Source organism: Schistocerca americana, chromosome X (assembly GCF_021461395.2).
Source record: "Schistocerca americana isolate TAMUIC-IGC-003095 chromosome X, iqSchAmer2.1, whole genome shotgun sequence".
NCBI classification, from domain to species: domain Eukaryota; kingdom Metazoa; phylum Arthropoda; class Insecta; order Orthoptera; family Acrididae; genus Schistocerca; species Schistocerca americana.
Window position 1 is genome coordinate 847,202,635 of NC_060130.1, and position 18,044 is coordinate 847,220,678.

The 18,044-nt window shown below is 38.7% G+C and overlaps 1 protein-coding gene across 1 annotated transcript in view; it reads left to right on the top strand.

The window, feature by feature from the left end:
* LOC124556600 (E3 ubiquitin-protein ligase HERC2) overlaps positions 1-18,044 on the top strand; it is an 832,907-nt gene that overhangs the window by 388,213 nt on the left and 426,650 nt on the right. The window contains exons 38-41 of the mRNA XM_047130567.1: positions 1,941-2,147; positions 7,016-7,163; positions 7,254-7,456; positions 16,988-17,120. Coding sequence (XP_046986523.1) covers positions 1,941-2,147; positions 7,016-7,163; positions 7,254-7,456; positions 16,988-17,120 — 691 coding nt within the window. The remainder of the gene's footprint in view (positions 1-1,940; positions 2,148-7,015; positions 7,164-7,253; positions 7,457-16,987; positions 17,121-18,044) is intronic.

The following is an 18,044-nucleotide window of genomic DNA, read 5'->3' on the forward strand; positions in this document are numbered from 1 at the left end:
CACAGTGATTCGGCAGTTCTCTGAAGAATGCTTCATTCATAGAAATATTTGTTGTCTCCCTTACCGTATGGGGAATACCCAAGAAATGTATTGAAACATGCATGTTCTACAAGATAACTATAACTGTCACCACCAAGCACAAAACAAATATTATTTTGATAGCTGTAAATAATTTAGGACTGAAGGTAAGAAACCATCAAATAGTAGAGGCATCATCTTTGAGTACACCTGTATTTATCAGCAAACATTGCTACAGTTAGAAAAAAACTAGACACAAAATTATTACATTAAATTCAAAATTAATTGAATCCTGAAAAAAATCCGATTTTAACTAGTTCTTATTTAACCTCTGATACAAATTTGAGAACTGATCTTACAGGTGCATGAAACAAAATACACCAAACAAATGTACATGTGGTACTTTATGAATGGAAATAATGTAACATTGGACAAAGTGCGTACCTTGAAATTTTGGCACAGGGAACAAAAGAGGTGCCTATATTCCCATTATATCAAACTGAAAAAGACTGTTTTGGTTGAACACACAAGTCAATATAAAAAGTAGAGTTGTTGAAATAATTGTCCTAATGTAATGCAAACTACTAGCTGCACAGGAAACTCAGAACTTTGCTGTGACAAACAGAATACTTGTCCTAGTGCTATAGAAAATGGTAACAGAGCTAAATATCTTCAGTGTTGGATGATTGTGTGTGAAATAACTTGCAGTAATGTTTCATATCCTCACCAAGTTGTATGATAGGAAAAGATTAAAGAAATTCAGAATAATTCTGATAAATTTATATGAAAAGGTGGTACAAACATTTTTTCTTCTTTTTCTATCCGACCTGCAATAGCATTGCGATATCAGCAGTGATGTGGAAGGTGATGGAGACTTGTCCGAAATGACAGGCATCCCATTTGCCCTCAGTACAGCTGGCCTATTTTGTAGGAGCTCAGCTGTGAGGATGGTTCAATGGCTCTTCACTTTGAATTATTTGTCAAGTGTGAGTTGCATAGTGTGGTTCAGTTTTGTTATGCAGAGGGCTATAATGCAGCTGAAGTCCACAGTAAAGTGGGTTCATTATATAGGTACAAGTATGTGTGTGAGGATGTGGTGTGAGAATAGTGTAATAAATTATAGAAGACGAAACAGATATGCATGCAAAAGGTGGACAATTTATGAACTCGGGAATGACTGACTGGAAATTTGTGAGACAGCATTTTGCACTATTGTTACAAAGACTCATAGATACCATAAACATTGTGTATGGTTGATATCCACACTGTTGACTGGCAACTGTAAGGCAAAGTGAATGTGATTGAGGTTAACATGCAGCTGTGTTACGAGGAGGAAGGCAAAAATTTTGTGAACGAAGTTGTGACAGGTGTAGAAATATTGATTTCTCTCAACAACTCATAAATGAAACAGCATTTACAACAGTGACACTGTGCTAGTTCCCAAACAAGTGTAAAAAATTCAAATAAATATTCAGAATCAAAATAATTATGGGTGCTGTCTACACTACAGGTGGATGTGTCTCGTACTGTGGTCTGACGGATGTGCCCTTACATTTTAAGCTTCCCCAAGGAAGGGGCTATTAGTTCCCAAAGTTATCGCAGTGTCTTGTATTTTAAATGTACTTATTGTCAGTACTGAAATTTTGCCCTCTGAATGTAAGTAATGTTCCGCAATTTCGTCTCAGATCTTTCTAGTTTTCTCATGTGAAGTTTCCTTTTGGTACAACTGACTGATCATATAAGGTGTCATTCCAGAAAGTGCTAAACACACATTTGGAAAAATTGGTAGGCTTAATAGGATTACTCTTTGTTTTGCTGGAGAATAATTATAGTTCATATTACTGTACATGTCTTCATGTTGTTCCCAGAACTTGTAAACAATAATTCATGTTTCTTATTAAAGCATACCTCTGTTTATACAGCTTGGCAACAGAATGTCAGAGACACCAACACAGCCTCAGCTCCTCGCTGTCACGCATTACTCGGAATGGGCATCATTGGGTTTCGTTCGTGCTATTGCAGTGTCAAATTCCATGTGCTTAGCTCTCAGCTCACCACCTTGGATAAGCCTTCTGCTGTCCATAGCAGGAGCGCAGGACAGAAGCATCACCGTGACTTTGCATAAACAGGTCAGTTTAATTCCTTCCTGTTACAGTAACTTAGTGACTAGCATTTGGGTTAGTCATTGTCTCCTACTTCATTGGATTAAATTTATAACTGCAAATGGTCAACCATTTCAGTGAATGCTCATGTAAATAAAGTTCGACTTCAAAAGTGAATGCAAACCTGATTGTTGAAGTTGATACAATGCTAATTGGGAGTGTATATGTGAGACAAGTTCAGCACGTGCTTGATTGTAGTTTTTCATCGAATGTAAGTAACTGTTGAGAGAATATCCATGATTATGTATAAATATGACAGTGGGAAATGCAGAATGCAATTATAAAAATCTTTATGTGAATTGATTACTACTCACCAAATAGAAGACAGTTATATAGAAAAAGTCAGTTACCAGCTGAGCCTTTGGTGAATGTCCTCCTTAATAGAGGTAACTCTACTCCACTCCAGCTTTGTGGAGCATGGAATAAATATAGAAAAAAGGTATAGGATGAGTAGGAGGAGGTACAACAGGGGAAAGTGTTGGCAGTAGCCAGCATCCAGCTGCACCACTTGCAGCAACCTTCATACTTCATTTTTTCTTAGTTAATTTGCTATGTGCTTTTGTAGGGAAGAGGAAAATAATCAGTTTTTGTCTATCTGTTTGCAGTACTGAGTAAGACACAACATTGGTTAAGACCCCAGATTAACATTCAGAAGGATGATGATTGAAATATTTGTTCAGCACGCAGATCTAGGCTTTCTGTGATTTCCCTGAATCACTTTAGATAAATGCCATGTTGACTCCTGTTAAGTGGACATGCCCAATTTATCTGCTAATGCTTTCCCAATCTGAGTTTGTGCTCCAGTTCTAATGACTTTGTAGTCAACATGTTAACCCATAATCTTCCTTTTCTGTTTTCTGTGGCCAGAAGGTCATTTTAATTTCTTGACTTTTTCGTATGTATTAAGTTCACCCACTTTAGTTACTCTTATTTTGTGGAATAGCTGTGCCGAGCATAATTTATTACATTTTCCTTGTGTTTGATATCTTGGCCTATTCATTATTTTATGTATTTCAGATGCCCATCAGATCTTAGTAGTGTATAAATACTCGGCTGGCTTTAGCCATAGTTAGCTCCTTTTAGTGCTCATTGCTACTAAGTGCCAGTTCTTTATATTCGTACACCAGACTAAGCATCTTTAGAAATTTTACTTTTTTCACATACTTAGTTAAATTGCACAAAAAATTGAAGGGTAAGTTTTTTGAAACCCCTTAATTTTCTCTCATTATGATGCAAAAATTCAAAATTTATCTCAGAGGTGCCTATGACCTTCCTCTGTAATGGTGCAATAGCATGGCACCCTGCAACATGACCCTTGGGCTCAGCAACACGTCACTTGGACATGTCACACCATGTCACACCTCCCCTTACCCACATCTCACCCTTTCTCACAATGCTTCCACAACAGAGGTCAGAACTGTGATATCCAGCATTAAAATCGCGGAGTTTTGTTATGGGTGGCCAAGGAAAACATTTTGGATGCACCATTGCTCAGAATCAACACGAAAAGGCCTCAAGAGTTTTCATAAAAAGCATGAATGAAACCGGCCATTCTCTTGGGGCACTGATTTTCACACATTTTGCAGTCAAAAATGACAGTTTGCGTAATGATATGCAACTGGACAAAGTCCTGTAATTGCTCTCAGTTATTAATTTTACTAATATGCAAATGGTACTTTAAACAAACATCTGGTTGAAACTAGAAATGAGTAGCAGTGAAATCATAAGTTCACAGTGGATATACGTAATCCACAAAAAAGAAACTAGAGCACTAGCATTATTAAGAAATTATGTCTCATACATTATTAGTGCACAACTGTTTTTGACCTTCAACTGTGTTTTTATATTGTGATAATTTTCATGATAATCGATCAGCTCTTTGGCGCTGGGTGAGCAGTTTACTAGAGGAGTGTTCTTGGGTTCCAGAAGAAGGAAAAAACTGCCAGAGCTCCTGCAAGGTGTTACGGATAACAGCATGCAGAAAAGTTTTGATTAGCGGAAAGAACAAATGCAGACATGTGGACTCAAATGGGTCTTACTTTGGAGGCAACCCCTACTAATTGAGCACATATCATAACTACACAAAGTTCTAACATCTCTCTCTCTCTCTCTCTCTCTCTCTCTCACACATACACACACACACACACACACACACACACACACACACACACTACCTGATGTATGGCATGAGCAGAAGACAATGTCTGCAGTAAACCGCCCATCTGCTAGCACTGATTTGATTCATTTTGATACTAGCAAAGAATAGTTGTTATGTTTATTAAGTCTAATGAATTGAATGAAGTGATGCAGTTTCCTGAGATATCAGTTCGCACTATGTGGTTCATGCTGAAAATCAATTACCTAGGTTGCACTGGAATATTCTTGTACAAATGAAGTCTGCGAGGTCATGGCCAGTGGAGAACAGTAAGTTGCTCATAGGTGGGCTGAAGATAGAGTCCAATGAAGGTGGTGAGCTAGAGGATGGCAGAAATGAGGTTCAGCAAGGTGGCACCTCAAGGACAGTTTAGACGAGGTCAGTGGAGGTGGTAGCTCAAGGACACATGGACACAGTACGGAAATACTCCTCATTGGCTCAGCTATGTGAGCTCCGATTGATGAGCTGCTAGGTGCAGCCAGTGTAAGCCTGGAGTGTGAACTGGCTGCAGATCGATCAGGTGATGGCCTAAATACTCACTCAGCAGAAGGATACTGGTGGAGACAAGTAACTCGCATAAGCGATGTAGTGCCACTATGGCAGCATCATTTGTGGCAAGGCTGGTACGACAGGGTACCGTGGTGCCTGCAGGAAATTCAACTGAAAACAACCTGGCATCTGTCTGTTTATGCAGCATGTTTTCATTTGACCTCCAGAGGAAGTATCGTTAGCAGCCCAGAACTGTGGCAACCTGCGGTACGCAATTGTATTGATGGTAGCCAGGGAACACAGCAGTTTAAAGTCTAATAACAAAATAAATTTAACCATTTGGAACCCACTGAATAAATTCTGAATATTTGGAAAAAATTCTAAGGAATTGTAATTTTATAGAAAAAGAGATCACTTACAGAAACTTTATTCAAGAAATCCTTGACTATTGTTTATCAGTGTGGGTTATTTCCAAGGTTGGGATTGTATGGTCCTCTCTTATTCTTGTACAGGATGATCATACAAAAATGGCTTACATATCGTGATTCAGTGATTAATGATAGAAGGCCTATGCTTACAGTCTTATAACCAGCATGACTATTCACAGGGCAAAGTTGTGCTCAACATTCCATAAGAAGACTGGGTGACTTCTGATCCAGCAGAAGATGTCATTTGAGCCAGCACATTGATTGATAACTAACTGCTATTAGTACATATTCATGCAGAAAACATGATCAGAGCAAAATCAGGTACTCGATCTTCCTCATAGTCATCACAGGATCTCTAGCAATTGCACGTGAAAGGCAAAATTCCTGGTCCAGCACACGGTTTTAATCTGCCAGGAAGTTTCAAAATTAATAATGCATACAGTGTATTCTTACAGCAAAGCAGGATATTCCCATTACTCATTTCTCACTTAATGGGAAAGATAGGTTTTGAGTGGAGCCCTCCAGGATCACCTAAAAATGATATGAAATTACAGTATTAAATTGCAAGAGGCCATTACCTAGATTCAGTATTGTGTTCATGAATGTTTAATGTAATTCACCGAACATAATGGACAAGATTAACCAATTATGTGTAGTATGTTAAGTTTTGTAATAGGTTTTGTGATGCACTGAGGCAAACGGTTTTCAAAAGTCAATAGGTTTGAGATACTGATGCTATAACCAAATGAAAGAAACACAGCTTGGTTGGAAGTAAGCCCTGATTAACTCAGAATGAGCAGTTGTTTTTCCCATTATCACAGCAGTAATTGGAAAGAAAGTGAAGTTTATTTGTTGAAGTTCATTGTTTTCCACATGGGTGCAAAATTGACATGTTCTTCAAACCGGTACAAGGTAAATATTTGAAAATTTAAGATAATATCTTAGTGTTCATTGGTTAATAATGAATATTGTGTGTCACATGTTCATGGAAAATGATGAATAAATTTGCCTTGAAGTTATGTGTGAGGTTTTCACTCTAGAGTTTTTGAAAAATATGATTACTGGAGAAATAACTAGAATTTTTTGGAGCAACTGAGAAATAAATGCAAAATTGTCTTTGTAGATTGATGAAGTATTCCGAGACCCAGAGTAAATGCAATTGCCAAGAAAGTATTGTGTGAGGTCAACTAACATATTCGAAGGTGCTTTGGTATTGTGATTCATTAACTGTATGTAAACGTACAACAAATAACAGCTAAGCAAGATTATCAAGAAATCTACTTCATTTTTATAATACAATTTACTTTAGCTGTGGACCTAATGACAGTGGCACCTACATTGTGCATTGTCCCAGTTGTGTGTCACAACAAATTCAAGGACTCTAAGAAAAGCACAACATTTAGAATGTTATCTACTCTCAAGACATACTTGTGTGTCATTTTTGGCTGTTCCTTAAAACAATGATGCCTGATTACAAACCTCAAAAGTATGTAGTTTAAAGTCTAGCAACAAGAGCTGTAAGCTTTTTTGAAGAAATTTGTCCAGGGATATTATAGAAAGTGGTTGCAGTGCGATGTTAATATACATACCAGTGCTTAATTACAGCCATGATAGTAGAAAAAAAGGGAAACAGCAGGTGTTTGTTCAGTAATATAGTGATATTTTGCTGATATTGAATAAACTGTAATGAGTGATTAATGGAGACTTTTAGAGAACTAAATTTTAATAAATGCTGCTAAGCGGGACTTCATTTTTGTCTGCAGATCCTAGCCTTAAGAACACTTCAAGCTGTATTACCTGCATGGGATACCACCATTCCACAGAAAAAAGCAGCAGTGCTTGACAAATTATTCCGCCTGTTGGGTTCTACTGCTCTTCTGTGTCCAAAAGATCCTGTTCTTCAGGACATTGGTATGTACTGTAATATTCTGAAGCAGTATATATTGTAGTTTTCTTCACGTATTTTTGACAGGAGATAAGTGAAATGTTAAATGTTTCTAGAGTCTGGACGTGGAACCCAACAAACCAAAATAAGAGTTCCATTGACTGCATCTTATTCAAGCACAGTTGCTGAAGAGTGCATATTACTACTTCGTATGTTGCATGGTCTGCCACAGTGGAATCAGTCAGTGAACAACATGCTTTTGAACAAGTTGACAGTTGCAGGGGAGATGCTTACAGAAGGCACACTTTTCCATTATCAGGTAAGTATTAATTTTTGCCAGGCAGCTTTGATGGTTTGATGGTTCGTATGTATATTTCACTTAAAGCAGTGTAGTGAATAATATCAATGAATTGTTTGCTGAAAATGAGAACATCCATTCCAATTTTCAGACACATGAGTTGCTTACTGATTGACAGTGTGTCTGCATAAAGTTCATTCCAGACATCCTTTTGCAATAACTGGCTGACATACATGTGCCCAAGAAGTAGCAAAGGTCTTGGATACCTCTCTCTCTCTCTCTCTCTCTCTCTCTCTCTCACGCACACACACACACACACACACACACACACACACCATGTGCATATCTGCTAACATCTTAAAGCATTCTGTGAGGCCATTCATTTAGAGATGGTAAGCAACAGTCAGCTTGTGGGTGGTGTCGCAACATGAAATAATCTTTGATAGTAGTCTGGATCGGAAAACTTTCCCATGGTCAGATTATCACAAGGGGTGCTCTGTGCTTCAGAATGATTCCTTCAGCAAGGAATGTTGCAATTTATGAAGCTTTGGTGACCACAAAGCAAGTGATCTAGTCACTGCAGACTATTATGCATAGGTTCCCATTTTATGACTTCAGGACCCTCAAGAGTTTGATTCCAATTCTGTGGAATGGCACTGCTGCAGGTGGAATGGGTACCGGATGCTCCAGATGTAATTATGGCCTGTGCTTCCATTGTTGGCATTCCTTGAAGTGGCTGCCATATTGTCTAAGGGATTGGTAAAGGCCTGATCAGTGAAACCTGCATCTGATTATGTCTCAACTCTTCACAGATCCCAGGTGGCCAGATGTTGGAGCATTGTGGAAATATTTTAGGATGACTGGCCTCAGATGAACTGGAATGATGAGCAACCATTACCACCCCTTCAGATCATAGTTCCTCTTATACAATGCTCCATTTATTAATTAGAATCCTCCTTAGGTTGCTTCCTCATTCTTCAAGGCTTTGGGTTTTTAGCAGTGCTAGATCTTCCCACTGTTCAATTATTTAATGCACAGATGATTGAGATATCATTGATGATGCTGTTTTCCACCACAGGATTCTCTGAAGGGCATTCCATGTCCTTGTGTTTATGTCTGCTTTTGTATGATGGACTCCTGAAACCCAGTGCCCATCTGAGCATTCAACCTGACAGATCCTTCAGGCTAGTCAGCCAGCGTAGAGAATGGTGATACAAGTCAATGATGGTGGCCCAGTCAACTGCAATACACTGTTTCTTGGTTGTAATAGTTCTTCTTAGCCTTGGAGTAATGTGGAATTATAAGCTGTTACCTCTCTAGGGCCTTCCTGAATTTGTATTAGAACTGCCCCTTCTCAAAACCACTAATGCCAATGTCAAGTTCTGTCTTGACGTTCTTATCATACAATGTTAAAACTGGTGAAGATGTTAGCACCTCCTTGAGGACAAGGAAGGATCTTCCTTGTGTCATGTTCCAGAAAAAATTGGTGTTTCCTTGCAGTAGCTCTTGCAAGGGTTGTACCCTGGTACAGAACTTCTTTATAAATCACTGGCAGTACAGTCACATTCTGAGAAAACTTCTCACATAACAAATGTGCTTTGGAGTCAGAAAATCCGTGACTGGTTTTATTTTATCGGGATCAGGTTGGACTTCATCACCACTCACTAGATGCCCAAAGATTTTTATTTCTTGGGCAATGAAGAGGCACTTTTTAGGATTCAAGAGGACACCATTCAGTCTGAACACACATCAAAACAAATCCAGGTGTCTTAGATGTTCTTCAAATGTCCTTGAAAAAATAATAGTATCATCCAGACAGCAAAGACACATAATCCATTTTAGGTGCCAAAGCAGGCTCATCATACATTCGACTGTGGCTGGAACATTACGTGGTCCAAATGGGAAAACTTTGAGCTCATAGAGGCTGCCAGGAGTTATGAAGGCAGTGTTTTCTCAGTCAGCCTCATCACTCTCAATTTTTCAGTATCCTATCTGCATGTCCAGAGTTGAGAAATACTTTGCACCTTTCAAGCAGTCCAGGGTTTCATTAATGACGTATTTTTGACATATTTTTTCATGACATTCCTCAGTTAATGTAGAAATGCTGTGTGTCATCCTCCTTCAGCAGAAGGACCACTGGAGAGGATCTCTCTGAAGGTTCAGTGATGTCATCTTACAGCATCTTCTCCACTTCCTCGTGAATTCTCTGTTGTTCAGCCAGCAACACACTGTAGGAGCACTAATTGGAGGATGATCCCCACTGTTTATACAATGTTTTATCATGGGGCATTTGGGCTGTCTTTTCTCTATGCTGTATTTGAAAGCCTCTGAATATTGATGCAGAATGCCTATTACTCACCAAAGATATTCCTCTATCAGGCTGTATGCTATTGGGAGTTTGATAATACGAGTAGCTCCCCCCCCTGCATTGTCTGAAATGGTAGTGGAGCAAGATTTTTCATCGATGACACTAAGCTGCCCTTCTGGGACTGGTTTGACTGTCTCTACACACAAACCTTTAGGGATGAATTGTGGCTACTCAGTACATATAGTGATCCAGAGTTCTCCTTGACCATGTACAATGCTTATGATCATCCATGGATTTAGATTTCTTTTTTGAATCTCAGTAGCTTTTTGCAGATGACAAAAGCTTCACAGTTTAACTGTTCTTCTCAGTTGACGAATGGATCTCATCTCATTGATGGTGGCAGGATAATGATGTCTTCAATGGCGGACAACTGCCTAGAGCACTCTGGAACTCTGATCATCCACAGTCTATAATGCCTACAAGAAGTCCTGTGTGAGAATTATGCCATGCACACATTCTATTACAACAGCAGATTCAAAGGGCTGTGTTGTGTCATTGATAGCTAATCTTGCAATACATGTTCCTGTTGGCTGGATATATTTCCAATTTGTGACCTTCAGTACAATCGCCCTCGTATCACAGAACATTGTCTTCTTTAGGTGGTGGAAATAAGCATTCAACGTTACAGATAAAGAAGCCCCTGAGTCAGCTAGCTGGTTGGCCATTGTTGACGATGTGATGAGATTTCCTGTTATCTCAGTAACTATTGTCCTTGAGGGATTTTCACCTGTGGTGGTCTCACCTCCGTAGATGGTCGCCTCATTTAGTTTTCCCGTAGTTGACAGCTAGGTGCTTGGCTAGTACGTCTGTACGGCAATGGGGAATGACTACAGCATGTTGGGATGTGAACTCACCCAGGGTAGGGTGATGAGCTTTCTCACACAGGTCGACTATATTTGTCTGCAGTTGACTGGCATGACTGTTGTGATGGTTGGTGTCCTGCAGCATAATAGTCTTTAAACACTAGTCTTATTTCTCTGCAGTAGTGAACAATGTGCCCAGGGCATCCACAGTGAAAACAGACTGACGTGTTGTCCTCCTTCCCCCAAATGTCCATTCTTCTGCGGGGCATTTTACTTGGTGAAGTATTTGGGTGAACGTGTGTTGGCGGATGTTGAGTTGTAGTTTGACAGTGACGGCATAAGTCCAAGTTGGCTGAGTTGATTCTTAGTGGCATGTCCAACTGGTGGTGGAGATTGGTGCCAAAGGTTAATACACCTCTTCTTCAACATTCCCTATTACCTTTCCCCTCGGGCATGGGTGTTTGTGTTGTCCTCATCATTTCATCATCATTCATGAAAGTGGCGCGATTGGTCTCAGAAAAGGTTGGGAATTTGTATGGGCGCTTATAACTGTGCAGTTGAGTGCCCTGCAAACCAAACATTGTCATCATTTCTTCTTGGCATAAGTTAGTTTAAGTTAGATTAAATAGTGTGTAAGCCTAGGGACTGATGACCTCAGCGGTTTGGTCCTGTAGGAACTTACCACAAATTTAAAAATTTCCTGTTTCCTCCTGATATATTGGGTTGACCTTCATGGCCATGCTGTACTTTGTGTAGTCGGTCTGACAATTGTGGCTGCCATGAAAAGCTGTACCTCTTTTCTTACAACACAGCATGTGAAAGAAGCTAGATGAAGGTCTTCCACAAACTGCCATAGGGACCACATTTGGGAGTCAATCATGACTGTTTTGTCTGACTCTTTTTCTGCCACATTTCCTCAATGTGTTGGCACCACTTGCTGAATTCTTCTGTTATTGTGTCATCCTTTACCAGAAGAGCTTGGCACATGTCTTCTGCAACTCTTTTCAACAAATCTTAGATTTTTTTCAGCTTCTGTCATATCCAGGTTCACAATTTTGTAAAAGACAAAAACATTCTGCATGTATGATTGTGTCATTCCGCCATGATGATGGGCCGTGTTCTTGAGTTGTTCGTCTACTAAGCAGACTTGGTATTTATTGTCACCAAATGTTTACTTCAGTTCAAACTGGAAGTAGTCTTAGCTAAAGAGCTTCTCTTTATTGTTATTGAACCATTGCTGGGCTATGCTGCCCAAGTAAAACTATACATTTACTATACACATCATGTCATCCAACCTGTTGTATCTGGCAACTTGGTCAAATCCTTTCAACCATTTTTTTGGGCCATGTCCAGCTTCTCCAGAAAATACTGATGGATACCTGATGTGTTGCCAACTTACTGCTGTTTCTGAATCCATCTGTCTCCTGAATATACAGATCTTGGGAATGATGCACTCCTTTTCTTCCAGTTCCTGTCTGTGTAGGTAAAAGCTTCTGTGTTGCTTAATTGGGGCCACAGTGATTTAGATGTTTTGGAAGTACTTGGTGTCTCCATCAAACAATATCACATTGAAACCACAATCAAGTCCAAATCCGAAGCAGAGTCATCAGTGTAGTACAACACTTAGAACAGAAAAGACGTGTACTACTTGACACCAGTGAACAGCCTGAACAGAACTGATCTCCTTGACAGAGAGTGCAGATATTTATGCAAACATAGAATATTCTAGAATGTTGGTATTTACACAAACTTCAGATATTCCATAATATATGGACAACACAAACATAAGGTATTTCAAAAATTTTCCAGAACTGATAAATGCTAAATAACAAATAGTTGCTGGAGGGTGGGTTTGAACTGGTGACCTGCATGTCATCCAAGGACACTTATCACTATGCTACACTACACGTACCACAGCTCATGGCAATATTAAAACAAAAATATGTCATTAAAGGTGTTAAGTTTTCTGGCTGTGTGAATGTGATAATTGAGAAGACTTACAATGAATTGGCAGGCCGCACATTGATGTATCTTTGCAATCATTCAGTAAATATATTTTTCCACACACATGAATAATATTGAGCAGTATTCAATGTCTGCGAGGAACTCAGAAGCAACTAAATTACACACAACAGGCTTATCACATGAAATTGGCCCTTGATGCTTAAGCAAGTATAGGGATTGGTCACAAGGGTTTTCCGTAAGTGATCTCTTGTATAGTTGTACTACACTTTCCTATAAATTTCCCATTAAACTGTAGTTGGCCATTTGCTTTCCTTACAACTGACATGATGTGTTCATTCCATTTCATGTTGTTTCAAAAGTGGTTATTTAATTAATCTGACTCAGTGCAGCAGTGAACCATTAATACTGTGTTAAAACATTTGTCGTACCCATCTGCATTACCGTATTATCTGTACTTGAAACAATCAGTTTGAGAGTGCACTTTATCTCTAATGACCTTGTCATCAGTGGGATATTAAACTTTCATCTTCCATTGTTCTTTCTAGTCAGAATATAAATTAAAAGGAGGCATTCTGAAATTGACACATTGTAAACACTGTGAGTCTGTGTGCAGAGGAGCTGGATGTGTATCACAGAGCCACAGTATATTTGACATTGCATTGGAACCACTGCTTTCTGTGTGAGTGACTGGAGTGGTGCCTTCCATGAAAAAAACCTGCTTAACATGCCATTGTTTGTCATTTTATGTTTACTGTTATTTGTTCTTTCAATAACACTGGACTTTCTTCTGAAATTTGAGCTAATACACCATTAATGACAACGTATGGTATTATGTATCTGTGTTGCAAGCATCTCTTGCTGCTCTATCATTTTTCTCAGCTCCCTGTGTTGCTGTCTGATCTGTCACTCTACAAAATGACACTTTCTTCTCCACCCATCGTGATGTAAGAAGGGTATCTTGTGTAATCTATAACTTTTGTCTGCTGGGTTCATTTATGAAATGAGTTGAAGGGCAAGGCAATCAGTCAAATCATCTGGTACATTGTGTTAGGATCCAATAAAGCCATGTGTTGAAGAACGTACATTTTCTGTGAATCTTAAAAACACTATCAAAGAAGATATAATGAGCTACTGACAGTCTCTGCTTAAGATTACATTTTTCTGCTCTTTAGAAGAGTAGTATACTTCGTGATGAACATTTGAAAAATCGGACTCCTGCCATTCACAGGCAGGATACTAAAAATTACACTATCCTTGTGTGCCTCATGGGCTGACTCCACTGGATTAACTTATTTCAAGTATTAATCACATCATGTAGCTTCTGAAAGAGTAGGAAACCATGATCTTAGTAACATTGTGCAGCTGTGGTTAAATCAAACTCTTCACTATACCCCATAGTTGATAGTTCATCATTTCTGCGGAGCTTGGAAAGTATGTTTGGAAACAGTTGAAAACCTGAAACTTGTACTCAGTCTGGGAAGTGTGCATTGATTATGGGATACTTGGTGGCACAATACCTGCAAAAGATGCAGATATGAGCTTGTATCCCTATCAAATGCACAATTTGAACTTGCCATGTGTTTATTGCCCCCCTTGGTTATAGTCATCAGTGTAAATTATTGTATGGTATCTATGGCCATCCTAGAATATGTAAGAAGTTGCTGAATATAAAATCATTAATAATTCGAACTTTATCATATTTCAGAAACAGCCTGGGTTTTAATGCCAACCATACTAGACATTTACCCCAGCACTATGTTTAAAAAATTCTAGTGTGCCACATATAGCCAAGGGAGTTTTTCCATTACTCATATTTATAATGGTCTCGTTACCTTTCTACCTCTTGTTAATGAATGTGATCTCTGGTGCAGGACATCCAGAATGTCTAAATGATGAAGACTGTGGTGTAGCTGGATCTTAAATTATTGCCACAACATGAGGAAGTTCCACAGGTCATTACAGGAAGTTCTCCAGCTTTGACAAAAAAGCTATGAAATAAAAAGAAAGAAAGGAAGACTGGAGTTTAGTATCCCATCAATGATGAGGACATTAGAGAAAGGGCACAAGCTTGAAATATGAAAAGATTGGGAAGGAAATTAGTCATGCCCTTATCAAAGGAACCATCCCAGCATTTGCCTTGAGCTATTAGGGAAATCACAGAAAACCTAAATTTGATGTTTGAATGGGGGATTTGAACAGTCATCCTCCCAAACACTATTCCAGTATGCTAACCACTGCACCACCTCACTCGGTGCTGGCAAATAGGTTGTTTCAAACATTTATGTCACTAATCTAATGCCCTCTGTGGATGGAGTGCAAGTTCTGCCACGCACAACTTTACGAAGTATAATCATAGTGCAACGGGGACTGAACAAATTTTCTTCAAATTAACCACTGGGAGGACCTGTTTCTATTCAAGACCTTCTGCCACCGTTCTTTAAGATGTTTAGAGTTGTCACTTGGAAGTATTTCAGGCATGCAACTAAGAGTTTTTTAAGTAGAGGCCCAGAATTTACTTATTCCTTAAAACTAAGTATAATGTCCTCAAATCACAATTCAGATTGATTAAAACTATAATACACACAATAAAAACGGATGGACACTTTTTTCTTTAGGGAAAATTTAAATTGCGTATTTTTTGCCCATAGTTCGAAGCGTTTGGATGTCGCCTACAATTGTTGAGCAACCATAAACAAAAAATTGGTAAAAGTTCTCTAGCAGGGAACATTGAAATGGGTTTCTGACTGAGGGACAATGTTCTTCCTTGTATGACAGTCTGAGGGCACACTGCCAACATTGAGGAAATAAGGATCACACCATACTGGGAAAACTATGGGCGTAATTCATAGAGTTTATGTGTGTTGTATTGACAGATATTATGATAGCCATTACCAATATCAAACAATATATCTATGAAGCAGTGTTTTTGAAAAAAAAAATGCTGCTTTTATCCCCACCTTAATGAAGATCGGGTTATGGAATGTTGACTGATACCATAATCAACTATGCTGAAGGCAGCTTGGAAACTTTCTGAATTTTAAAGACAATACCAAATGGTTGTTTTATGAAGTATTCTCTATACAGTAGTAAGTGCAGCACTGGTTTGGTGATAAAATTTCCTGATTGTTTGGAGGAGAGGGATCATTATTGCTTGCCTCCAGAAATTTAGGTAAAGAATGTGCCTAGGAACTGCACGGTGAAGAGGAGTGGGAGGGGTGGGGAGGGGGGGGGGGGGGCAACTGATGTTAGTTTTGTGCTGAGTAATGAGTTACTTTCTAAATTTCACAGTAAATGACTGTACTTTTCCTCCTAGATATCATCCATGACATATTCAAGTTTCCTTGATACTGAATAGGTTCACCTGTTTGACAGGAGGCATTTTCAGTTTGTGGAGCTTAAAAACATATTGTTACAAACCCACAAGATGCTAGTTCTTGGACATAAAAGCATTTTGTAGTGCTCTATGTCTGGCTTTGGTGCTATATTACCAGGCACTATAAGGTGTGATTTACTGTACCATACAAAAGATATTGTCATACTTCTCTGTGTCACTGGAGGTACAGTCCAACTTAGCACTTTCATCTACATCCCACATTGGTTGGAATTAACATGTAAAATTGTCATTCTGTGTAATTGTGTGGAAGTGTTTCACAATTATCCTGCATCAGATTCTGGTTTTGTTTTCAGAGTATGGTCTTTTTATGATGACTGTAGTGCATGCACTGTCTTTCTTATTAATCCAGCCCTTCCACTGCCATATCGTCCGTGGTAGTGATAAACACTTCACGGATTCTGTTGGTATGATCTTTTGTTTTCGCTGATAGTGTGCTGAGCTTTTGCTTGTACTGTTCAAAAAGCTATCATTTCTTAGTAGGTATGTTGCTATTTGGTTTTCTCAGTACCCTAGTCCCTCTGATGGCTGATAGATACTCACTGCTCCATCACAGAACTGGCTGTGTATGCAGTTTAATTAGGGATACTGTTCTAAATGTCTTTTTGTGCTTATCATTAGTCATTTCTTTCATATACAATTCTGATTAGAAAAGGAAAGGAAGTAAATCATAGCGGTATTGAAACTACCCTCCACTACACACTTGGTGTAGATGGGATATAAATAGACTATAGAAACCCCAAAAAAACTAAGTCATAGTTGAACTGATTTCTGAAGCAGATTTCTAGGTTATTTGTAGTAGAATGTAGCATATATTGTGCCATTAATAAATCTGTTTCAATATTCTGCTTTGAAAAGTGCAATAAATTAGCCTGACTGTATCTCTAATAACATTTAGCAAATCAGAATTGATTTTTATGATTGCTTGTACATTTTTTCTTAAGTACTTCTACAGCATCAAGTGTTTCTCATACATACTTTTGGATGTAATTTTATGCAAACTGACAGCTGTTCTTCTAAATTAGGTTAACGATGGTACGAAATCAGAATCCTGCAACAGTGCACAGCTGTCTGCAATGTCATCACTTTGTGTTGTCGGTGGAATTGATAAACGGGCAAGGATAGGAGGCCAAGTAACGGTGGAAGGTGTTGGACAAGGTTAGTACAAAGTTTTGCTTAAGAGATTAGTATATAATAACTTCTTTCCCCTTAGAAAATAAGTTGTCATATTTTTTCAAGGACTTGAATGTTCTATAAAAAGACACAAAAATATTACATAAACAGGCACAAGTTCACATGGATGCCATTGCATGTTTGCTACAGAATAATTTACTTTAAAACTGGAAGTTAATGTTCCTTCTATTTGAAGAGTATTGGTTAGCAATTACTATTATGTACTATGGAAAGGCTTAAATTGATTAGTTGAACCTCTGCTCATAAAAATGAAGAGCCAGAACTGTAGCTAGAACCCGGAGATGAATCTCGTACAAATTTATTCTTTGAAAATGGTAAATAAATATTAAAAAAATGATGGAACTCACAAGAAATATGAATGCCAATAGCTGAAAACCCGGAACTGGGTGTGGAAGCATACATCACAAGAGTATCCTTAAATGTGCCAATTTTTGTTTGATAAGTGATGAGCTCACAAGACAAAATATTAGTCACCCTCCTGTAAAAGGACACAATGCTCACTTTTTAGCACTGTCGAAGATATTGAGCTTGTACCAGACAATCATGTGACCCTACACCATTGACATAAGTAATGGCAGTGAAGTAGCGTGCATGTGCTAATCAGTTATGCAGAATCAGCACAGTAAAATGTGTTGATGTGGAGGTGTGAAAGAATGTCAGAAAGGAACTACAATGTTTGCCTAATTGTTGGTGTATTGACGCGGGCTGTGCAACAAGTCAAGGAACAGTGTACTACTCACTACTGTGCAAGAATAGTAGTTGTAAAATACCCTAACTGATGGGGACCAGTGAAGAGTGTCATGTCTTGCCAATGGCAGTCGGTTTCAAACCCGGCAGGAACTACTGCTGTCATTGCACGCAGGTTCACCTCAACCAGTTTACACGTGT